The 25,851-nt window shown below is 39.2% G+C and overlaps 1 protein-coding gene across 1 annotated transcript; it reads left to right on the forward strand.

Moving 5' to 3' along the window:
* Positions 1-25,640, forward strand: TSNAX (translin associated factor X). Its single transcript, XM_069010267.1, has 6 exons — positions 1-73; positions 1,987-2,094; positions 6,228-6,342; positions 7,963-8,093; positions 21,684-21,811; positions 23,841-25,640. The coding sequence occupies exons 1-6, from the start codon at positions 58-60 to the stop codon at positions 24,213-24,215; spliced, it is 873 nt and encodes a 290-aa protein (XP_068866368.1). The 5' UTR covers positions 1-57; the 3' UTR covers positions 24,216-25,640.
* The last annotated feature ends 211 nt before the right edge of the window (positions 25,641-25,851 follow it).

Raw genomic sequence — 25,851 nt, forward strand, 5'->3', positions numbered from 1 at the left:
CGGCGCGCGGGGCGGCTGCGGGTTGCCTGGGGGACACGGCGCGGCGGCGGCACCGGGATGAGCGGCAAGGAAGGTGATGTCTCCTTCCCTCCCCTTCCCTTCCTTTCCCACCCTCAGGAGACCGAGGCGTGAGGAGCTGGAGCCGGCTGAAGCGGGGGGAGGCCCCGCGGCTCGGATGAGGCCAGGGTGCGGAGCCTCTGCCGTGCCCAGCGGTGCCCTTCGGCTGCGTCGTGAAACTCTCACTGAGAGAGGCCGCTCCTTCACGGGTGTCACTGACCTTTCCTTCGTGGGTGCCCTGCCTTCCCGCTGGGACTGTCCGGGTGCGCCAGAGAATGTGGCTATAGGGATCTGCATCCCTGGGGCTGGAAAAGCAGATACTTCTTCAGAGGGAAGCTGAGTGTGTTAGGCCTGTAAAGCACTTGTGCTAGCTATTGAGTATAGTGTGTCTATTTATATACATATATATGTATAACATATTATGTATATTACCTAATATATATGTGAAATACATATTTTTCATAACTTGCCCTGCTGCCTGTGTGTTGGCTTAGCCCTGGCAGTCGCAGAATCAGAGTCACAGAACGGGTGAAGGAAGGGACCACAGTGGGTCATCTGTTCCAAGCTCCCTGCTCAGGCAGGGTCATCCTCGAACACGTGGCACGGGGTTGTGTCCAGACGATTCTTGAACATCTCCAGTGAGGGAGACTCCACAACCTCTCAGGACAATGTGTTCCAGTGCTCGGTCACCCACACAGTGAAGAAGTTCTTCCTCGTATTCAGGAAGAATGGAACTTCCTATGTATTGGTTGCTGCCTGTTGCCTCTTGTCTTATTGCTTAACATCACCGAGAATCACACAGATGTCCCTTCAGCACTCTTTCAGGGGATGCATTTTATGTTTTCAACTGCTATAGGAAAAACAAAACCCTGAACTCATGTCCAACAGAAAATAAGGAAAAAAATATTTTCAGTTTCCTCTTTAAGAAAGTAGCTACGCCCACTTCTGGTTTTGGTTTGGGATAATAAACAATTAAGCGGAAACATTTTAAAATCCAGTGTTCATGTGTAGCTTTTAAGTAGCTTCCCTTAGTTCTTCTTTTAAGGAAATTGAGAGGACTCCATGTATTCAAAAGATATACCTGTATTCAAGTTTGCCAAATTTTGGGCTCTGTAAGGAACAGACTGTCCAGCTGTCACCAAAAGGAGGGAGAGAGAGAGGACACATGGGTGACACAATGAGTCAGTCCAAGGTGAAGGAAGGATAAAAGGTAGAAATGATACAAGGTATAAATTGGGAGTAAAAGATAGTCCAGAAGGGATGAGTTCTGGATGTGGGTCTGAAAAGGAGGGTTAAGGAAGAGGCATACAAAGCAGTTGAAGTGAGCAGCTACATTCAGAGAAGAAACTGGTTAATGGGCAGAGTGTAAGGGCCTAAGAAGCCACGGTGCAGGAGCTAAACCTACATATCTGAATAGGGATAGGCTGCTTAAATTATGCCTTGCTTCTTTTTCTGGTTACTGAAGACCCATGACATAAATCACAGTAATAAAATCTTGCAGGTTTAGTGACTAATTTCAACTGAATATTTAAAATAGTTTAAAAAAGGAAGGAAAAGAAAGGTCTAATCCTTTAGGTCCTTGTTCACACAAGGATTTCCATGCAACCATTCGCTTAAAGCAAGAAAACATAAAAGGGTGTGAAGACCTGAAGACATTACCAAAAAAAAGACTTAGGATCCTGCCACACTCATCCATTGAAATGGATTTTTTTTTTTCTAATTTTCACTAGCAGTGTCGTAGGAAAGTAACATGATAATGTGAAGCTGGCATGAGTTGTTAATAAAGCTCATGCAGTTGCCTTATTCAGTCCTGTAGAATATGACTGCGGTCAGGAATGCTCTGATGACAGCATTCTGGTGCTCCTTATGCTCTGACAAAAACTATATTTTTAAGCATTACTTTTTTTTTGTGTCTCTTCTATTTAATAGGATCAGGTGGGTTCAGAAAACGAAAGCATGACAATTTTCCACATGGTCAAAGAAGAGAGGAAAAAGAGAATGTTAATCCACCCTCAGCTTTGATGACGTCTTTTAAATGTAAGTAAGCATTTGGAAAACCAGATTATAAAAACGTGGTGTAGAAATTGCTAGGAAATTATTAGTGGAATAAACTCTGCAGGAGAAACTAGTTGGATTCACACGCCATACAGTTAGGGCTTAGTGTTCTGCATTTTGTGCAGTGAAGTCCTGGGAGTGGGATTTTGCATGGCTCCACCTGATTCATGACTTGCTCCTGTTTCCATCCCACCTGCTGTTCCCCCTGCCCTCCTTGCTTGTGCTGAACCTGATGCTGAGCACAGTGCACAAGTGTTCAGCCAGGCAAAAGGTGACCGGGCTCTTTGGTGGCAGAAAACCGTAGGATCTGCAGAGGTGTAATACAAAACCTGAGCCACAGGGGCAAGAGGAGGAGATGGTGACCTTTGAGAAACTGAGGAGGTTCTGACCTTGGCTGTGTGCACAGATAACTAAGCTACTTTAGTGTAAATCTGGATGCATTGTTTTAAAGAGTTGGTATTTGTTTATACCTGCATTTTTTTAAAAAAAAAAGACTTCAACTAACTAATATAGACCTGTATGTAGGCACTTAGTTCAGTTTGAATGCCTTTTAAATATTAACATATATTTGAGATTCTTTAAATAGGCAGGTGTAAAATTCCCTTCAGCCAAATTATTTTTATAAGATTTTTCACCAAACCAGATTTAAACTCCAGTAAATTTAAATTTCTCATTAGACAACCCCTAACAAAGCAAAGTTGACCTTCAGAAATGAGAAGCCTTGACAAGAAGGAAGGAGATTTGATATGGGGAACAGATTTATTCTTGTTGTAAAATTTTCCCCATGCTACGTATTTTTTATGAAGCTAAGAAGGGTGAAGTATAAGCTGTCCGGCTGCTTTAGATGGTTACTTCAATGTCATATAACTTCCTGGCTTTTTTTAAAATGGGTGCTTATATTTTTCTGTGTAAATCATCTTGGCAGATGATTAACCATGACCCCTGAACTTTGCCTAGAGAAGCTTTGGATGCCCCATCCCTGGCAGTGTTCAAGGCTGGGTTGGAGGGGGATTTGAGCAACCTGGTCTAGTGGAAAGTGTCCTTGCCCATGGGAGGAGGGGTTGGAACTGGGTGATCTTTAAGGCTCCTTCCAACCAAACCACTCTATCATTCAAATTGAATATTGTATACACACTTGCTCTTGAATTAAGTAGTGCAATTGTACTTTCAACTTTAATTTTTTGCTCTCATGAATATCAGTTTGTCATAAAGTTGCCATTACTTCTACTTCAAAACAGCTTGTTTCCCTCCCTTCTCATGAGATCCAGTCATTTGTATTTGGTTAATTTCAGAAATAATTTAAGGGACATGGTTTCTTCAAAGTTTTTCAAAGATCCACTCTTCGTATTTATTGCAAAAATGCTTAGTGCAGTACTAAGTGCACTGCCCCAGACAGAGATGCTGGTGGTCTTTGTCTCCATGTCAGGCACAAGCATTAGGAAAAGATGTGCTCCAGATGGTTTATAATTGAGCAGGTTGTATAAGGTGAGCCAGAGCTGTGCACTATTTCTGTGTATGTTGTCTGAATCTAAAAAACTTAATCATAAAATCATGGAATATGCTAAGTTGGAACCAATCCATCAGGATGATTGAGTCCAACTCCTGGCTCTGTGTAGGACATCCCAAGACTCACACCGTGTGCCTGAGAATATTGTCCAATTACTTCTTGAACTCAAAACAGGATTGTTGCTGTGACCACTTCTCTCAGGAGCCTGTTCCTCTGGGTGAAGAACCTTTCCTGATACCTAACCTAAACCTCCCTTGACACAACTTCAGGCTCTTTCTTCGAGCCCTGTCACTGGTCACCAGAGTGAAGAGACTGGTACCTGCCCCTCTGCTTTCTTTCCCTCATGAGGATGTTGAAAGTCTGCCCTCTGTCTCCTCTTCTGCAGAATGAACAAATTGAGTGACCTCAGCTGTTGCTCATACAGCTTCCCCTCCGGACTCTTCACCATCTTCAATGGCTTCCTTTGGATGTTCTAAGATCTTAAGATCTTTTTTGTACTGTTTTGCCCAAAAAACTGCACGCAGTATTTGAGGTGAAACTGCCCCAGTGCAGAGCAGTGCAGTGCAATCCCCTCCCTTGCCCAGCTGGCAATGCTGTGGCTGATGCCCCCCAGGACAGGGTTGGCCCTCCTGGCTGCCAGGGCACTGCTGGCTCATGTTCAACTTGCCATGGACCAGGACCCCCAGGGCCCTTTCTGCAGCGTGGCTCTTCAGCCTCTCATTCCTGGTCTATACACACAACCAGGGTTGCCCCGTTAATGTGTGGCCTTAAATGGGTATACTCGTTTTGCTCTTTTTAATCTCTGAAAAAAAGGTGTGCTTGAATCAATCTATTTGCACCAAAGTTTTCTAAAAAAATAATGAGAAATTGTCTTCTGTAATAATCAGAGAATCACAGAATGGTCTAATGAGTCAAAACCCAAGGAGTTACACCTTTTTTTTGGAAATATGTTTTAAATATGACAGCTCAGTGATAAAGAGAGTGAGTGCTACCTTGATTTATAGGGTTAAGGTTTAGTAAGTGTCATTTTTAATGGTCTGATTTTGCACCACCAGAATTACCATTAGAGTCTGAGTCTTTACTTTCAGTGCTAAATGAGACATTACAGTGTCATGTGTGTAGGAAATTATGGTATGGTTTTGATGTGTTAGCTTGGCAAACCCCCAGGTTCTAATCCTTTGCAATTTTAGGCAGTAGCACAATACAGTAGGTTTTCTTGCACCCTGTTAGGCTAAAGATTATTTTATTTGTCTGGTTTACTTTAGAATAGAAAGCACTTCACAGTAGTCCCTAACAGGTTTAAAACCTAACACAGAAGTCTAAAAGCCACAACTATCCAGAAAAGATTGGGGGTGTTGCTAATATCGCAGGTGTTAAGAATAGTGAATTTCCCAGTAGATGACATTTGTAAATGGTCCTTGGAAATGTCATATGTGGCATCCTGTGGAGGGAAATCACCCTTCCTCAGGTTCCTTTCACTATGATCTGAGGGAAAATTTCTTGATGATAATTCAGGGGTGGAATTGACTCTCAGAATTTGAAAGAGACGCACCAAACAGACATGAGTAAGAATTAAAAGAGCAGAAGCATTTGTGACTTATCTTAGAGTTTCAGAATAAGATTGGGGAGAACAGAACAAAATGAGAGGAGCCAAGTTTTTACCAAGGCAATGAAAAATACAGAACTATTTTTCTGGCGTCTTCTAAACCTTGCTTGCCAGTGAACTGCTATGCTTTTTTAAAGGTTACTCACTTGTCAGACCCTTTAAAAATGCAACCTCTTAGTTTATTTCCTGCATTTTCTTGCACAGAGGCTTGACACCTCAGACAATTACATAGGAAATTTGATTTCTTCTAAGCATCTATTAGTGATTTATTTACTAGAGTAATGATCTATTAAATGTTAATGGATTTGTGAAACATTCATAATGTTTGACTGTCATAACCAGATACACTTCCTCTCTTCTCTGTATTCATTGTAGTTAGAGAGAATTGACACTAGCAAGTCAGAAATCTTATTTTAAATAATTGATCTCATCCTTAGGGATATTAAATACTCAACTTTTGGCCAAGTCTATCTGGGATGCGAAATGCAACCTTTCTTCCAACTAAATGGTGCATTTTGAATAGTATATGTGCCTTAGCTAGATGCTTTTTATTTGATTGGTTTAGGCACTGGTGAATCTTATTAACAAATGATGGTAGGGTTTTATTTTTTGATTTATCTTGCTGAATTTGGGTGAAATTTTCAGTCCCATTTCCAGAACAGCAGTGTTGTGGAATAGATTTTATTAGTGAAACCAAGTATTTTACCTTAAAAATTGTTCAGGCTGCTTTAAGGCATCATCAGTACTGATGTCTACTTCAACCTGACTTTATAAACAAAGGTAGTATTGATGATGAGTTTTGCAGCTCTGGCAGGTGACAGGCAGTGGTGGCCTCTGCAGCCATGCCCAGGCAGGGGCGGCCCACCTTGGGGAAAGGCACCTGGGGACAAGGCTGGTGGGGCTGGGGGCTGTAAGGAGTTGGTGCAGCACAGGTGCTTTGCTCTTCCCCTGTGCTGTGTTCATGTGATAATTGAGCTTTTGCTGTAATGATTGTCTCGGCAGCATTCCAGCTGGAGCTTGACACCAGGCACGATAAATACGAACGGCTCGTGAAGCTTAGTCGGGATATAACTATCGAAAGCAAAAGAACGATATTTCTGCTCCACAGGTTCACCAGGTGAGTCATGTTGAGCGTGAAAATGTTGATAGAAACCTACAGTCTGCCTTGCAGTGTTGTCTGTGAGTAACAGCTGCAATGTTCTGTTGAGAGGAATTTAATTAACTTCCCATAAACATTCTTTAGGGTGGATGCAAGCTAATGAATGCACACTCCAGTTAGAGAATTAAAAGATGCTGGTTCAGGTTTCTGGGTTGGTTTTATTGGTTTATTAAACCAGTGTAGAGCAGTAGAGTGAGCAACAGATGAGAGCCTTCCAGCTTTCAGCAGGTTGGGAGAGAGGAGTACGCACCCTTCCTTCAGGTTACTTGCCCGGGCAGTTCCATCACCGTTTTGGTTGTTGCATCCCCACCCGAGGTCATCAATGCAAATAGGAGGTGACCTGGGGTCTGTTTATGTAAATACTACAGCTGGATAGGCTTTTGTGTGAAGTTTTGAGCTTCTATATGTTTTGTGTTCTCACAAGCCTTCAAGCAATCTTTGGAAGCCAGAAACAAACTAGAAGAGCAACAGGAAAATTTGAGGCTTTGCATAGCCTGTTCTATAAAGTGTTTGCTGTACATGACAAACATTGGTCTTGCGTGTTTTAACAGCTCTCCCTGTTCCTTTTCTTTGTAATTTCATATATTTTAATTTACATTTTGTTACCTATCAATATATTTATGTTGAAGTAGTAGCTATTTATAGTTACAGTTATAAATGGAGATTATGAAGTTGCCTGCTCTTTAACTTGGTTTACTTCTGCAAAGAGGTATTGTGATAATTCCAGTAACTTCTACAGCCTTGACTGTAAATAACTACTCCCACTGCAGAGGCTAGGTAGCTGGAAACTGGTGGAGGAAAGAACAACAACAAAAAACTCCTCATTACTCTGAATTTAGATTCCTGTTTTATAGGACATTCCTGTTTTTGTGAGAGTGGAAGTTTTCCATGCTGTATTTTGTATTTCCTTCTTTGCTTTTTGCAATTATTGTGGCTTTAATTTCAGTAAATTTTACTGTTTGCTTTTAAATGTTTTCTCGAGACCAGTCAATCAGTAGTTCCTTAAAGAGACTATAAACTAATATACCATGGATTATTTGGGCTCGAGGGAGGAGAAAGTTTAAAGGAAGTTAGATAAACTAAACTTTAAATGCCAAGTATATGTTGTGGTTTTGAATCAGATATTTCAGCTGTTCCTGAACAACATAGTCCGTAACTACTTCCTTAAAAAAAATCACATGTAGAAGTACATAAAGTATTGTATTTTGCAATACTGAATTTTTTTTTAAGAGGGTGAAGGACTTCTGTAAATACTGCTAGTTTTCTGGAATATTTTTTGAAGCCTTTGTATGTGTTTCTCCTTTTTCTTACTTAAACAATAATCATGACTGTAGGCTGGAATAAACATCAGGAATAAACCAGAACTCTGGCTGGTTGATTATTTTCTTGGTAACAATCTACAGAATTTCAGAATCTGCAATAGGTACCTATAAAAGTTAAACTGTTTCTAGTATCAGTTTTGCTTTTTCTTGAAGCCAGTAAAAATATATTGATCAGTAAAAGAAAAAGTGTAATGTTTTTTAACAGTTTGCTCATGTTCTGGAAACTGCTCTTTCAGTTTCTGTTTTATGATTGCAGTGCTCCCAATGGGGAAGAAATACTCAGTGAATCTGAAGTCAAGCTAGATGCTGTCCGACGGAAGATCAAGCAGGTTGCACAAGAACTGATTGGAGAAGACATGTATCAGTTCCACAGAGCTATATCTCCAGGTAAATAATTTTAAAATAGGAAAAGTATGCAGTTTTGAACTAAGCTTAGTTTCTCTTTCTGTAGCAATACTTCCTCTTCATGCTGCAGGTCTGAATTTGTTACATTTCTGTGGTTATAAATCAGGACTCAGGTTAATCTTTGTTACTAGCAGAGTTAGCTCTGGTATTAGAGAAGCTATTGTCCTACAGGTTCATTACAGTTTAAAGGAAGATTTAAATGGGAGTCTACAACTAGAAAAATTTGGACCCTGACCTAAACTGAAGTTGAGAGTAGTTCTAACAAATGTACTGGCTGATCTTCTCTGACAGAGAGGAATATATGTAGCACACTCATTTACCCCTCCTGAAGGGTTATAATTTCTAAGAGGAGAGTGGGAGTGACTGTCTTATGAAATTATCTATTTTGAGTGATAAAGTGATTTCGAGTTGATAAAGTTAATGAATTTAAATCCTTAGATTAGCATTTTCTTTCTTCTAGGCTCAGAACGTGCTTCTGCCTCTCTGTTACAAGCATTAAACCAGTTTGTGTGTTTCAATTGTATCTTTTTCTGCTCCTCTCTGTAAACAGCAGTCTTTGCTAACATTCTTGAGATATTAAATCCCAGTTCATTCATGACTCTTGGGTGTCAAACCATACTTCTTTGCTGAATCTTTGCTGACAATCTGAATATTACCTAAAATTGGTATGCCTTGGTTATGGCAACGCATGACTAAAATATGTAACTGCTTCTTTGACATCTTAGTCATGGTATACAAGTGTCTTGTGTCTATCAATCTCATTTTTAACATACTTGGAATTGTGTATATCTTTCCGTGTTTAGGCAAAACTTCTTCAGCTGTTGAGAGCTGAAGATTTGCCCTGAATTATTTGTTTAAATATGTCCATAAGATCGATTTGATAAACCAGCAGCAAATACATGTATATAATCTGCAAGACAAACAATGCTCAGGTTGACTTGTACTCATGTCTTACACAAGCTTTAGTTTGTTAAGAGTGAGACAGGTCTTGAGTCTCAGTTAGGAATTTGGAACCAGAAGGAGCTTGCCCTGATAGTCTTCAATGGCTCTGATTAATTCCATGGTCCTCTTACCTGTGATGCATTGGGTTGTTCAAATTAGATATAAGTAGTTTTTCTTAGAGCCACTTAATCTGTATGTGTCTTGCTGCTTGTATTTATAGCCAAGTACTGTAGTGACACAATGAAAAGAGATAATTCAAAATGCTGACACTACAGATGATCTCAAACTGTGAACAATACTATTCCAAGTGTATTATGAGTATCTTGACATGCTGAAAACATCTTTTGATTTTCATATTAAGTAATGCTTATAAAAGCTGAGAATCCTTGCATTCAGTTTTATGAACAAAAGTTTTTGAAAGCGTTGTTGGGACCTGTAAAGTCTGTCTGAATAACCCCTGAAGTTTGTAGTCCCATGTGAGTCATATAATGCTGTATATAGAACAGCAGTGTTTGAGGTCTGCTACCTCATGGATCTTTGTGAGACTGTGTGGTGCAAGCTATCAGCCATGCCATGTGAGCAAGATTCCTGTGGGGTAGCCACTTATTCTGCATCAGCTGCCTTACCTGAACTGTCTCTATTTTGTTTGATACGTGTCTTTTTGGTGGTAAATTCAAAGAGGCTTACCTGCCTCTGGTGCTACTCAGAAGCAGTTGGCCTGGAATTAGATTCATTCATCTCACATGTAGGAGAGTACACCTACATAGCAGACATATGGAAACTTACTGCACAGTAACTTCTGTGTGTACCCATGTTCTTATAAAACAAGTATGCTAGTTTTCTACGTCCAGATTCTTTCCTCTGAATAAAAAAAAATTACGGTTTTTGTTTCTTTAAAAAAATATATATTTTCAAAAATCAAGTGAGATTTCTTTTTTACATGAAAGATACCTAAACTTAAGCTAGCCATAGCAATCCAAAAATAAAGAAATTAATGAAAAAAAAATTGTTCAGCTTTGCTTGGTGTGTTTGGTAAATACAGACCATCAGCTATGCTGATTTTCCTGCATAATTTATTTCTGACGTGCATAAAGGTATTCGTTAATACAAGAATGGACCTGAATAAGCTGTTTAGAAAACAATTGCAAGTATTCTGTCAGGAACAATTCAGAATTTTTAATAGTTTTTTCTGGTGTTGTAAATCTCAGCCTCTCAAAATGTCTAAGATGTATTTGTCCATTTTAGAGCAGGATGAGTTACTCTAGAGGAGGTTAGAAGTAGAAGTAGTTAGTAGAGGAAGTTAGAGACCTGCTGCAGGTGTATGACTCAATGCCTCCACTGCTGCCGAAACTTTTAGAACAGAATAGGTAAGTTCAGATGGAAGTGCCCTACAATGATCATCCAGTGCCACTGCCTGACCGCTTCAGGGCTGACCAAAAGTCAAAGCAAGTCGTTAAGGGCATTGTCCAAATGCATCTTCTAAACACTGACAGGCTTGGGGCATCAACCACCTCTCTAGGAAGCCAGTTCCTGTATTTCACCTCCTTTTCAAAAGAAATGCTCTCGCCTGATGCAGCTTAGAGCCATTCCCATACATCCTATCAGTAGATGGGACAGGAGATCTGTCTCCTGCACCACCTTCTCCACTTCCCCTCCTCAGGAACCTGTAGGGAGCAATGAAGTTGCCCCTCAGCTTTGTCCTCTCCAAACTAGACAAGCCCAAAATCCTGATGTGCTCCTTACAGCACATTTCTTCCAACCCTTTCACCATCTTTGTTGCCCTGCTCTGGATGCCAGCTGGTGCCCATGGTGCATGTTTTGTGAGGGAGTGTTAGAATATACCTGTGTGTCACTGGGAAGACAGGGAATGCTTTTAGGCATTGTGTAAATGAGCTTGTGTACATAACAAGTATAAAATGCTAACTTTCAGCCAGACCTTTACTCTTACCTTCATTAAATCCTCCGCTCTCCAGTTAGTCATTGGGATGGCAAAAAAAGGAATATGCAGCCTTCAAGACTTGTAGATCTTGATCGTGCTGAAGCTGGGATCAGGGAGGTGCCAGAGATGTGAAGATGCTTGATGTCAGAATTACGAAGCTGAGATAGAAAACCTAGAAACAGGAAGAATGAGGGGACAGTTAGGTGAAGAGCAACTGGGAGAGGGAATGCTTTATTCCACCTGCCTGACACTGTTTATGAAGAACTATAATAGGGAAGTGAACAGTGATAAGAGTTAAGAATGTTGCTTTTAGTTTTGGTTTTAAGTCTAGTGTTCTTTAATTGTTGCTTTGCTTTTTTTTTTCAGTGCAAAAAGCTTGCATGTCTTTTTGAAAACAAATGTAGCTAAGAAGACTGCTAGATCTTTTGTCTTTATATAATTCCTAGGGCTGTAAGTCTTGACCTTCCTTTAACCTAGTTTTCAGCTCTGATTTTGTATTTTAAAGAAATTCTGGGGAACTAGTTAAAAAGCATTTTATGAACAAAAACATTGCCATTAAACTGCTTTTTTCTTTCAAAAAGAATAAAGAAACACCTATGTCCCATATCTCAAAAGCACCATGTCTAATTAACCTCAAACTTCCTAAAAATATTCTCCTTTGTCTTGAAATCAAACATGAAACATCCTCCTGTTCCCCACCCTACCTCTCACAGAAGGAGTAAAAGGGTTCAGAATGGAGCTTATAATGGCAACCACTGTAGCAGCCTTAACTGGGGAATCATGATTGTCTGCATAATAAAGCTGCCTAATACATATTTTATTCAGTATAATAACTGTTAGCCTATAAATAGAAGAATGCTATGAGTATTATGCTTGGGAATATTGTTTGCCACTTGTAATTGTTAAATGCTTTTTTTGGGGTTACTCCAAGCAGTTGTTCTTTTGACTTGAAGATAAAACAATTCTGGCAGAGCACTAAAGGAGTTTCATGCTTTCCCTCATTAAGAATAGTGCTAATGGCACGCAGGACATTTCCCCAAAGGACACTTGCATGAGCTCAAACACTGAGTATAGCACTAATTGAACAACAACAAAAACTGATGACTGTTTTCTACACGTTTCTTAACAGTACAGATTGTCCCAGGGGATGATTAAACAAGCAAACAAAGAGATACTGAAATAATGAAGTCTTTTTTTAATGCAGAGCTCTTCATTTGTTATGTTAGAATGTTCTGCTTTGTTGATATTTTTAAAGCTTTACTATTTGTAATATAGAATTCCTGCTCCTTTGGCCCACTTTGCAGTGTATACCTTATATATCCTGTGAGGAAATATGTACTCTTTCTTTAAAATTGTTGAGAGACACTATGCAAGAAAAGGACTGGAAAAGATTGTATGGATTTATGAAAGGAAGGAAGAAATTTTTCAGGATTTTTTTATTTGTATATATGTGTGTTTGAGCGTTTATATATATATATATTTAACCCTCAGCTACTGAGGGAAATATCAACAGTATACAGAAAAGATCTGTACAGTACTTAAAGACAAGGAAGAAGTGCTCTGCAACGTGTGTATGGTCCTACACTTTGGCTGTAACAACCCCATGCAGTGCTACAGGCTGGGGGAAGAGTAACTGGAAAACTGCTTGTTAGAAAAGGACCTGGGGTTTCTGTTTGACAGCAGCTGAACATGATCCAGTGCATGCCCAGGTGGCCAAGAAGTCCAGTGGCATCCTGGCTTCTATCACCAATAGTGTGGCCAGCAGGAACAGGGCAGTAATTGTCCCCCTGTATTCAGCACTGGCTGCACCTCAACTTTTGTATCCAGTTTTGGACCCATCACTACAAGACAGGCATTGATGTGCTGGAACCCATGTCCAGAGAAGGGCAATGGAACAAATGAAAGGTTTGGAGCATAAGTCTGATACGGAGTGGCCGAAGGAGCTGGGGGTGTTTAGCCTGGAGAAAAGGATGCTCAGAAGGGACCTCATTGCTCTTTACAACTACCTGAAAGGAGGGTGTAGCCGGATGTGGGATGGTCTCTTCTCCAATGTAACAAGCAATAGGACATGAAGAAATGGCCTCAAGTCACTCTAAGGGAGGTTTAGATGGTATATTAGGAAAAACTTAATCATGGGAAGGGTTGTCAAGCATTGGAACAGGCTGTCCAGAAGAGTGGTGGAGTCACCATCCCTGGAGGTATTGAAAAGACATGCAGATGTGGCTCTTAAGAGACATGGTTTAGTGGTGGATTTGGCAGTGTTGGGTTAGTGGTTGGACTCAGTGATCCTAAAACTATTTTCCAACCTAAAAAATTCTATGATTCTATGTTAGGATGTATGTAATTATTCAAAGCATGTTCTAAATCTACTCTGCATAAATGCAAAACTTGTGTAATGCAGAGGGAAAATTAAGGATTGCTTGATAGGTTGGTGTTGTGTGGGATTAAATGGAGTACCTTTTTAACATGACTTTGTTAAATTAAATTTCTAGCCATTTGAAGACTTACTAATTTTTTTGCCGCTTAAGACAAAATACTGAATGAGGAGCCCGTAAGTCTTCTGGAGCTTCTTAAGTGTAGTGCTGTGGGGTGATGATGGTAGATGCAAGTAGAGCACTGTTGGCTGACCTTTGCTGTGTGCCTGTGCTTGCAGCAGTGGCGAATGGAGTGGTATGCACGGGGAAGCTCATTAGCTGTTTATCATGTCTGCACTTGCTCTCAATAGGATTAGATGATGAGGCTGTAAAATGTCAGCACCTTGTCAAAACTATTGCTCTGTGGCTGCTTCTGCTGACGATGATGCAGGAAATTCTGTGTAAAAGTTCAGCACTGATGTAGTCTAACACATCATTCCTCTTGTGCAGGCACTATTTGTGTTCTGAGAGATTGATATAATGGAGCTTATTTCTGTCTCCTGCCTTATGCCATTTAGAGTCACTTTAGGCCTGTAAGATACTGCAACAAGCTGCATTGCTCGATTGGACAAAGCCAGTTAAGTCTGTGTGGCTGAAAAGGAAACACTTCAGTTGCACTAGAATGCCACTTTTTAACTGCAGTATATAGGACCACCAGATAGGATGCTGTAAGAAATGCTATGGAGACGAGTGGGGTCTGTCCAAGCAGGTCAGCTTTAGATTACTGATGATTTAAATAATAACATCTTTTTTGGGTATTGTATGAAGGATTTTAATTAGAATGCAAACTAAAGGAACTATTCAGTAATGATTTCTGTGTTGACCTGGTTGTTTTTTTGGGGGGGGGAGGAGGGAGGGTTGTTTTTTGTTGTTTTTTTTCCCTTAGCTTTTAAACTCAAAATACGAAAATAAACTCAAAATATGAAAATAACATACTCAAATTGTTCTACCTTTGTAAACACACATATATTTCTGAAATTATATCAAGGTACATAATATCAAGGATATAATATCAATGTACTGTTCTGCACATCAGGAACAGTATAAGTAGGACACCTGTTTTTTTCCTTGAGAAAGCTTAAAAACTGTAGTTAAAATGGATGGCATATTTAATTGTAGGTTGGAATTAGAAAGGAAAGGCTTTGTACGGCAGGAGGAAGGTATCATGAATTGTAAATGTCTCACCCAGGATAAGACCTAAATACACCTAAAACTTGAAAGGAAAGCTGTCCGCAAAGGAAGCAATCAGGTTTATGCAAGATGGTGGGAAAACATAGTAACACAGGAACAGGATGTAACTGAAGAATTAATCTTTTAGCTGTTGTAGGTGAGGGGTAAAATGCCAGAAATGGAAACAAAGTTTCCTGATTATACTGAAAAATTAACAAAATTTGCAATGAATAAGATAGTGGTTATTAGATACAATTTTGTTAATTTCCTTCTTTCTGTTTTGTTACTTTCTGTGTTTCTCTGGACTCATATCCTCGCTTGGTCAAACTGGTTTGTTTTTTTTTCATTTTGCAAGTTGCCTATTTGAAATTTGATACCTTCAGTTCGTTACCTTTTACCACACTTTCATTATTTTTGGTTCATGCCTTTTTCCTAGGTTCTTCTAGGGAAAGGGAAAAGCCAGCAACTGCAAAGCCTTTCATTTTGTATTTTCTGCTGCAGGTTTTGTATGTTCATACACAAAAAATTAAACCTGCGAAGATGAATGCAAATTCCATCATGAACAAACTAGGCATGCACTATGTGAGAATTGATTATCAGCTCATCCCTGAAGGAGATGTAAATTCAGCAGGAGCCGTTCAGAGCAGCATAAGTCCAAAGAGAAGCTATCTACAGTCTTTTAAAGATGCATGATCACAAAAATTGTATTTTCCTACTTCTATCTTAAGACCTAAATGTCCTAAAGCCCTGCTATACTATTACGACAAATACTGCAGTTATTCACATGACAACCTGAAACTAGTGACATTGTTTGTCTATAAATTCGGTTTCATAGCCGGCAAAAGGAGGAGACCTTGTGCTCTGGCTCAGGAATTTTTTTCAACATTGCAGCTATTGACATTAGTCATTCACAGACCAGATCTCTCCAGCCTTTGCAGGAACCAAGTGCAGCTGGAACTTAAGAAAAGTTAAAAAAAAAAAAATCTGTGAAGCTTTTTTGTTTGTTTATTTAAAATCACACAGGAGAATGTGTCACAGAGGAACTCAATTCCGAGAAAGGACCAGGATAGCACATCGTGGTTCAGGTTTTGTTTTGTAGTCACGACGTGAGAAATAGAGGTTGGCGAGTGGTGAAGTACCTTTGTGCCATCTTGCAGATCTGTGTTTATGAGGATAAATGGCCACTATTGGTTCTTCTAATGTGCTGGTGAGTTGGGTCTGTTGCATGGAAACATCATCTTAAGAAGAACTTTCACTGTGTTTTGAACTGCAGAAGCTGTGTTGTGTTAGGTGCTCTTTCTTCTTTGATCAGTGAACATCCTGGCTGAGTCAGAGCTTCCTTTCTTTGGTATCTTGAACACTTGCCCTCAAGGCTGTCAGTAGTGTAAAATTTGCCATCTGACTGAATGACTTTTAAAACTCTGTATTAATTAGAAGGTAGTTGGGGATAGTCAAAGAGATCAGGAAGACTACTTGTCACAGGAATAGTTTTCTTTAAGAACTCGTGTAGAACATTGGGTGCTCTTCAGAATTACTATGTTTGGGACTGGTGAGTTGGAATAAAACCCCAAACTTCAGAACAAAAACCTTGATTACAAAAGTAACCACGGTACATCCTTCAGGTCCCCAAGAAGAAGGAAAATAAAAGTTTGTGAATTTCTCACCCACAATTATTAATCTGCAAAAAGGCCTATCATTTGTCATATGTCTATGTGTTTTTAATAGCAATATAAAAAAGGCTTGATTAACATGTTCTCTGCAATGAGAGATTAAAATATTCTTTGCAGTTCTTTGGAGGGTTTTTGTGTCTGTTTTGAGAAATAATTTAACTCTCACAGGCACCTGTCTGATAGGGAACCTAAATTTGTTTCTGTGATTTTTGGGAAAACTGACTAATCTTGGTATTACCTTTTCCCTGAATTTGGTGTGTATTCAGCTTTAAACAACAAAGTGCAAACAATATTAACACTTCAGTATCTGAAATACATCACTTAACACATGCAGCTAGAAGAGAACAGAACTTTTTGGTGGTCGTGGATGTGTCAGGTAGCAATTGACTAATGAACAAAGCATTCAGGGCTTTATAGAAGAAATTTACATGAATTTAATTATTGATGTAATAGTAAACCTACTCAGCTTTTGAATTACTACTCAGTGAATCGAAACAGATGTTTTTGTCCAAATTTGTAAGCTCATATAGACTTTTGTTCTAGTACTTTTATTTGTATTTGTTAGTACTGTTTTATAAAATCCATCCCTGACTGGAATTACCCTTTTAAGCCATTTTCACAATGGGATGTCCAGAACATTCCTGTCCGTGAGGAGAGCTGGCTTTATCCTCTTTCAGTGTATGTTATAAAATTAACCTTTGACTTCATGCTCACAATCAAGAAAACAGTTTGATTGTTTCATAGCCTCAGCTTTATTTTAATTACATAAGTTTTTGCCCCTTCTGCCCAGAAAAAGACCTGTGAATCTTGGGAATCATTGTCAAGTATGAAGAGAACTTTAAAGGAATAGATTAGGGTCTGAATTACCAGTTTCCTCTTAATAGGACACTGGATTTCGTTTTTGTATTAATACTTCTTAATTTATTGTGTGTACTTGTTTCAGTTGATGATGTACCTGGTTAACTGTTTGCTTATTTCACTCATTCTCCCCTTTATTCATCCATATGCTTCTAGGAATGAGTTCTTTAAGTTTACCATGCTCCCTTTATTCTGCAGAATTATTTCTCTGGGATTTCCACAAGGATATGACTCTTTTTTTCTGGGTTATGGTAAGGATTTCTAGGTTTTGGTGGTGGGATTTCTTTGTTATTTCCTTCTTTGGTTTTGAGGGGAGGAGAAAGAAGTTTTTTTCTGTGTTTGGTTTTTGATTTTTTTTTAAATGCCAATGTAACTTGCTAGCCTAAACATGAGGATAAGATAGAGCCTTGTCAGTGCTGTTTTGGTTTTGTAATGAATCAGCAAGTGGGTAGTTTCACATGACTCACCCTGTAAATAATGTACCCCACCCTTCATACAGTGATCCTGGAAGAAACTTGCTGTGTATATCTTCTACCATCTTTCCAGTGGCTGCTCTTGGCCTGTGATTCCTGCTGCACGGCTTAGGGGAGGAGCTGGGTGAGAGAGCACAGACTTGTGTCTGTCTGCTTGTGTCCTAACCATCAGCACAGGCTCTTGTCTAAGCAAAAAGATAGAGAGAAACAGGACAAAGGATGAGAAAGGAAATGTGTTTGAGAAGAAATAGGGAGAGAAGCTGCTTATTTGGGAAGATGGCAGGTGGCACTGGCATTGCTAACCTTCACAGCCAAGAAGCATGAAATCTGTTTGAACCTGTTTTGTAGCTGTCGAACCGAGATTTAAAGGAGGAAATGAAGGAAACAAAATTTTAGGAGGAAACGTTCACCTCTTATTTGATCTGTCATTCTGGTTTGAACCTTCCATGCATGCATGCACATCTCAGGTGGAATTAGATTCTGTTTACCCTAATATGACTCCTGCAATTAAGTAATTTTTATTATTTACTCATTCTTTAAATAGAACTAGCTTTTCCTCTGTCTTGTGCATTCACTTGACTTTTGGATTGAGTGCTCCAATGACTTTTTTTAAATCATTTTTTATTTAAGAAACCTAATTTCTTGCTAAGTTTCTTAGAGAAACTACTTTTTCTTCCTTCTCAGAGCTTGCATATGTAGTTAAGGAAAAATGTCTTGAATACCAGCTGGCAAAAAAGTGCTCAAGCTTTCAGGCAGAAAAATCTCCTTTCTTTATAGATACATGCTCAGAAGATATCTCAGTGTAGCTCTCTAGTTCTTATGTAGAAAATAAATTTTTAAAACGTAGAAGGGAGCTGCTATACTGGGTCACTGTCACTTGTCTAGTACGAGCTATTTATATGGAATAAATGTAATAAAATATCAAAATACTTAAGCAGTTACTTTTTTACCTTACATCTGTAATTTTAAGAGGTACTAGTAAAAATAATACAGTGTTTTTAATTGGGATTTTTGACCATGTAGTACAAAAAACCCCAAACCCATAAAAGGCAGTCTTACAAACTATTCCATTACCGGCATCTCAGTCCATAAATAAGCCAATTTTGGAATAAATCCAAAACAAGAGCATAAGGGGAAAGGTATTGTTGCATGGTGTAGTGAAATGGGACGGGGTTTTTCACCTTGGGAATTATTTGCTGAAAATAGCGGATGTCCTACCATTAAGTTAAAACATAACATGTTTAAACATCCTTCTACCTGCACATGGAAATACCCTATTTCAAGGTCTTGGGTCATTGAAATGTCATATTGTAGCTACTTCTAGAAGAAGGATTTACTAAAAAAAAGAAGAAAAAAGTAAAATATTAATGTTTTTTGCAAATAGTTTTGAACAGGATTTGTTACCAGTCTATTTGTAATGGTAACTTTAAATGAATTTTGTAAGGCTTACTAAATAGTGGGAGATAGATTCCCTAATAGTGAAAAGGTGACAGTAAATGGCAGACTGTGCAGCATTCACATGGTGTTGTTAAACAAAAGGAAGGAGCACAAGGCTGGAACATGTCGGCTAGGGTGGGATGGCAGGAGGAAGCAAAGACCTATGTGTGTACATACATATAAATATGCCCACATAAAAAAGTACATAAAGATGAAAGAACAGAGGAGCCAAACACTTGGAAAAGGTCAAAAAATGTGTGAAGTAGTAAAGTGGAGTGAGTTGAAAGTGGGAGATCTGACTGATCGAGATAACTGTTCACCAAAAGGTTTGAGGGCTGATTTGATCTCTCTGAGAGCTGTGGAAAATGCCAAGTTGATTCTTCATGTGTGATAGTCTTCTCCACAGATAGCAGAGATTCTCACAGATGTTGTCATGTTGAGTGCTGCTGTATCTGGTAGCTTACAGAAAAAGCCAAAATTTCCTAATGAATTACTGGTCCTGTTACATCAGAAAGGTAAGTCAGGGAAGGAGTGAGTGATGAAATCTACCTCTCTGCAGCTTCTGAAGTTATTTATCTTAACAGATCCCGAGTAGCTTTTATCTAGTATTCTTCTATTGCTTGTGCTCAGAGTGCTTTACCTGAATTCTGTTGATTAAATTATGATGTTTAATTGGCCTTGCCAGCTCCCTGTTTATGTTCTGGTTTGTGAACAGCAGTGCTGAGTGTAAGTTTTGTTGCTGCCTATTTATTCTGCTTTTCCCACTGCTGCTGTAGGGTACTATAAAGGGTGCAGGCTGAATTGCCGTTCTGAGTTGCTTCTGCTCAAACATGTATTTAAAAGGAAAAAAAAAAATGCAGGTCACTTGTCACACTTTTGTGACTGTAATACAGAAAGCCTCCTACCCCTTGAGGTTATGCTAGTTTTTCGAGGTATTTCCACCCCCATCTGTTATTCAAATCTATGTTCTCTTCTTTTTGATTTAAACTATTTCTTTGATCCAGGTGAAGTCTAAATTTGCTTCTTCCTACATATTTCTATAGGCTGAGGCCCTGGCCCTGGTACAGGTCAGTTGAGGGTATTAAAATTATTCTAATGGAAACAGGATTCTACTTCTGGTACCCTTGGCTGCATCCTCATTTTCTCACTGACGAAACTATTGTCTAATCCTGGCCCTCTTGCAGCATGATACCTGTTTGCTTCTCTTGAAGTGAAGTCATCCCCTTAAAGTGGCTCAGAATAGCTCTGCTAGAACCATCTCTGTCATGTGTCTGTTCCTTTAATGTCCTCTTTGGGCTTTCGCTGTTCATGGGTCAGATATACTCAGGCATTGACTTTGTCTTTACAACTTTTTTTAGCTCAGTACTGCCGTGGCTGTTTGTTCCAGCTTTGTTTCTGCCTTTTTTTCCACCAACAGTGCCAGCTTCAGCTTGCTGCTTATGAACTTTTCTTACATGCTTCCCCCAAATCTGCTCTCTGCACATAAGGAAAAGCTGACAACCTGTGAAATCTCTGAACATTCAAACTCTTCTTTTTTAGATCTCACCTTTGCTGTAATGCATAATAAAGTCACCATCTGCTAAGTAGGTAGTGAGAGGTAATTGTGGCAGGTAGCTGTAGATGGCATACAAATCTGGTATAAGTTACATTTGTTATCCTGCCTTTTATTCCCTTGCCAACACATCGACTCTTTTTGTCCCCCTGCATGCCTTAATTTTAGAGTGTAAGTTCTTTTGGACAGAGCAGTCACTCCTATATTCATACAATCATGGAACAGTTTGGGTTGGGAAGGACCGAAGGACCTCTAGAGATGACCTAGTCCAACCCTCCTGCCAAAGCAGGATCACCTGTTAGTCCTCTTATTGGACATCACAGTCCTGTCTGGTTTGCTTGTTTGATTATTTATTTATTTATTTATTTGGTCTGGAGTGATTTGTAGCAACAGATGCTTTGTCTTGAACATTAATTTCACCAAGCCTGCGTATTTTAAGGAGCCTGATTCCCACAAAATGGAGAAGTGGGAAGTTCAGTTTTAAACAAGTATTTACTATAAGTCCTTCTGGGCAGGGCTGCTCTTAATCTGTTCATCCCTCAGCCTGTGTTGATACTGGGAATCTCCTGACCTAGGTGCAGCACCTTGCACTTGGTCTTGTTAAACTGCATGGAATTCCCATAGGCCCAACTTCTCAAGCTTATCCAGATCTCTCTGGATGGCATCCCATCCTTCAGGTGTGTCAGCTGCACCGCACAACTTGGTGTTATCTGCAAATTTACTGAGGGTGCACTCGATCCCACACTTTACGACATCGATGCAGATATTAAACAATACTGGTCCAAGTATGACTGCCTGGGAACACTGTGGGGAGCTGCTGTTCAGTATGTTTCTGAGAGTACCGTGATGGTTTATACTGAAATTATAGAAGGTTCTGCATGAAGAATGCAGTTGGAGTAAAACTTGCTTGTCAGTGTGCTCGGTCAGACTTTCATACTTTAGAAACGCGCTATGTTAGATTATGTTTCAATGTTATTTCTGGATTATGTTAGTTTTCACTTTCTGCTGGTAACGTTCAAATAGTCTCACTTAAAAGATTTCTTAAAAAACAAATAATTGTGAGCATGGATCATTGCTGGAAAGCTGAAGCATTAGCTTATTTCTGCTGTTTTTGCAGGACTTCAAGAATATGTTGAGGCAGTTTCGTTTCAGTATTTTATCAAAACACGATCTTTGATTAGTGTTGAAGAGATCAACAAACAACTAATATTTACAGCAGAAGACAGAGAAGAAACAACAAACATGGTAAAAGTTTTTCTTTTCTCAATTGACAAACATCTTTCTGGGATGGAAATGCAGCAAGAAGGCTTAGTCACATTTTTGGCATCTGATTAAATAAGGCCAGTTAGTGTAATGGGATTAGATATACATGTGGGCTTTGACTAACTTGTTCAAAACATGCTTTTAATTCTGATAAGTAGTAAACTAAATCCGTGGGATACAAGTTTATAAATTTCACATCCTTTTTATTCAGAACAAACCGAACTCTTTCTGGTACGGTGAAAGATCCAGGCCAGTGAAATACTACGTAACAAATGCAGTGGAGGGATTTTTAGTGCCTGGGACTGTCTGTAAGACCTGCTGGGGTATTGTGATGTTGGAGAAGTTGGGGGAGACAAACCAAGGCAGGATGAACTCCACAAATGAAATCTTACTGCTGGTATTGAACTAGTCACTGGAGGCACTGTATTCGCCTTGTGTAAAACACCCTGCATGTGTCTTAGCTTCGTCATTTGTAACTCTCCTGGAGCTGATTCCTTTCAGAGGACAAGCTGGTGTCCCATCATACCTTAGCCCTAATACCATATCTGATGTTTCTTGACTTGCCTCTACTCCTACCCTGCCCTAAAGGGCTCGTAGGGACAAACTACTGTCACTAACCACAGTAAACTGGGTGCAGTTTGATTGTTGGCAGGGCACAACAGTGATTTGGTAGCAATCTACAGAAGTGTGCATGCAGTCGAAGTGCAGTCTGTAGTAATGCTACTTTACATAAATTCCTGAGTCTGCTTCTGCTGAAGAGATTCTGCTGTAAAGCACTTCTCATTCTTCCTTTATTCTCTTGGTAAGATATTTGCAGAGAAGCCTGATTTTTAGCTTAAATTAGTTTATTTTTACCAGAAGCAAGTCCATTGTGGCACACTTGTATGAAGTTGTTAATCGCAGTCTGCATGCCTCTGACCAGATCTGTCAATTTGGGTAGATAGCATATTATGGGAACAAGTGAACAGACAGATGTTGCCTTTTCCTGGTCTTAAAAATTAAGAGCCAGACACAGTTAAGGGAAAAAAGGGTCTTACTTCAGTATTTAATAAGGATCCTTATGGTGCACCACTTCGCCAAGGTGGAATGCGCCAAAATGCACCCATACGATAGATCGTGTATACAATTTATAGACCTTGCAAATGAGAGTATTTATGAAAGATTTCCCAATGAGAGGCTTGAATGATTAGTGTGATATTTTCTCATTTTGAGGAATTTTTTTCCTGGATGGGCTTAATTTTAATTTACAGGATGTGTTTTAGAGAGGACCTTGGTTTTTCAGGATAGCGTAGGGCTTTTTGGCCTCCAACTGCGAGGCCTTTAGGATGTTTGGTTTCTTGGTTTAACAGAATATTAGGATTATGCTAAATTATCGGATTTAAGGAATTACAAGTATGCACGTTAAGAACACTGAGGATACATAAAAGCTATATAGAAGTTATATAAAAGGTATATAAAAGAAAAGGCAGAAATCATCATGGCATCACAGAAACCTGCATTGTCTCCCACGTTACCAATATTATGGCAATAAAAAGTATTGGATATAGGAGCAAACTTATAACTTTGTAATGGGTTTACTTCATTAAGATTTTTGTTTGCTCTTTTAATAAGCTCAGTTGATACAAAACAGATCTGAGAAGACTATGGCTTCTTGTAGAGAATATATTTTGAAATTCAAGATAGTATTACAAAATTATATGGTTTGTTTTCATAATGCAGACTATTTTTAATTTATTTGCTAGCTTTGGACAGACTATTTAGGAAAAAATCTATCAGGCCAAGATCTGTCAGATGAAAAAAAAACCCCAAACAACTGCAAATAAATGTTGCTACAGAGATGTGATAATTCTGTTTGCAAATAAAGATGGTAGAGTTAGGGTATGTTTATCATACTTAATTTTCCAGAATGTTTTAAATTTCCAGTTATGCTAGATGAATTTCCATATTTGAACCATTACGGACGGCTTTGTCACAGTTCTCTGTACTGGACTTTCTTCTGTTCTGTCCCCAGACCTCCAATGCCCATGATAAACAGCCCCACACGTGGAGCCTGAAGGTGACACCTGTGGATTACCTGCTGGGAGTGGCTGATCTGACGGGAGAGCTGATGCGGCTGTGCATCAGCAGCGTTGGGAACGGGGACATAGACACGCCCTTTGAACTGAGCCAGTTCTTGCGTCAGATTTACGATGGGTTTACTTTTATTGGCAACACTGGACCTTACGAAGTCTCAAAGAAGCTCTATACCTTGAAACAGAGTCTGGCAAAAGTAGAGAATGCCTGCTACACGTTAAAAGTACGGGGATCTGAAATCCCAAAGCACATGTTGGCTGATGTGTTCTCCACCAAAACGGAATTGATTGACCAAGAGGAGGGTCTTCCTTAAAATAAGGAGGCTCTTGCAACTCAGAAAGGAAGAGGACTTAGAGAAAGGTCTTCAGTTATGGTTTGTGGGGTTTTGACCCTTTTCAAAGCTTTTTAGGCAGAGACATTTTTAGTTTTATCTATGAGAAGGCTATTTGCAGTGGTAATTTGTAACCAAAATTCTTTTTATGGTGTGCAAGAGAAAAAATGTTTGACTTTGGCCTCTTGTTATGGAATTTTCTGCATTGCTCCATTGTATCTTCTTTCAGAATGACCAAAATTTCCACTGCACTCCACTCCAGTGACTGTCATTTGCATCACCTCACCTCAAACTGTTGTTGCAAGTTTTCATCAAGCACAGCAGTGGAAAAAAAATGGTTAGGTGCTCTTGCTTAGAGTTATCCATAGATTTCTGCGGACACATTTTCTGAGTATTTGGGTTCAATACTCATGTCATACCTACAACAATGCACCTGTGCATAAGTGCATCCCTTGACTTGAAACTGAGGTGGTCTCAACAGTGCCATGTAATTCAAGTTTTCTCTGATTAATGCTTTAAAGTGTGAAACTAAGTCAACTTTTTGCCAATTGATAATGAAGCTAATTGCACCAGGTGAATACTATTGTGCACCCATTATTTTGGGTCTCTGTTAAAACTGAGCTCTGTTTGAGCTAACACTGGTACTTCACAGTTTTGAGATGAGCTAGAAAATCCACAAAAAATAATTGTGGAATGTATTGTTTTACATTTTTTGTAATATGATTTAATGCAGAATCTGACATATTTATGTTTGTAGACAAAGAAGTTCTCATACAGCATATGTAATTTGGTGTTAGGACAAGCAGTTTTTGGCCAGAACAAATGGATTGCAGTGCTGGAAGTCTGTTCTCCATTGTTTGTGCTGCCCTGAGGACCTCCACTGGGGTTGAACTGGCATAAGTGAAAAAGAGCTAGCCAAGCTTTAAATATATGTTAGCCGGAACTATATCATGTGCATGTTCCTGTGGAAAGGAAATTGCAAACAGAAGTAAGGCAGGCATTCTGGTTTCCACATTTATCTTTGAGGAGGGTATGTCACTGCTGGCAAAAAATCAGGGCTTTATGCTGGTGTCTGAAGTTATGAAAGTCTGATAATGTACATAATGCTAAAGGAAAACAGATAAAACAACATGATCTCTAGACTCCAGGAAATAGGCCTCCCAACTGCAATTGAAAATACTGCATGTTTTTTATTTCCACTTCCATATGCTGTGATACTGCCAATATTTTTCCCATGAGCATGTCCTGAGTAGCTGGAATCATCTGATATATGGATAGGAATGGGTAAATACATTTCTGTCAAATTTTTCCATTGTTTCCACATAAAGCAATATGTGGTGGCTTGAACAAGGAGTGGCATTTTTCCTATTGTTTAATACTATTTTTTACAATAAATTCTGAAAAGTAGTCACTGTCTCTATGTTCGTCCTTTTGCCTGTCAGCCCAAGTGGTAAATTACAATTATGGTGCAAGTTTCCCACTGTGCAGGACTTCACTTGGAAATTTCTCTCCATTCCTGTATTCAAACTTCAGTGGGCACTTTCTAATCCTGAATCTCTTTTCTCTTTCTCCTTAACTTTATTCTGTGAAGTCTGAAAACTAGTTAGGGTAGAAACTT

Source organism: Aphelocoma coerulescens, chromosome 3, assembly GCF_041296385.1.
Source record: "Aphelocoma coerulescens isolate FSJ_1873_10779 chromosome 3, UR_Acoe_1.0, whole genome shotgun sequence".
In the NCBI taxonomy this organism is placed as follows: Eukaryota; Metazoa; Chordata; class Aves; order Passeriformes; family Corvidae; genus Aphelocoma; species Aphelocoma coerulescens.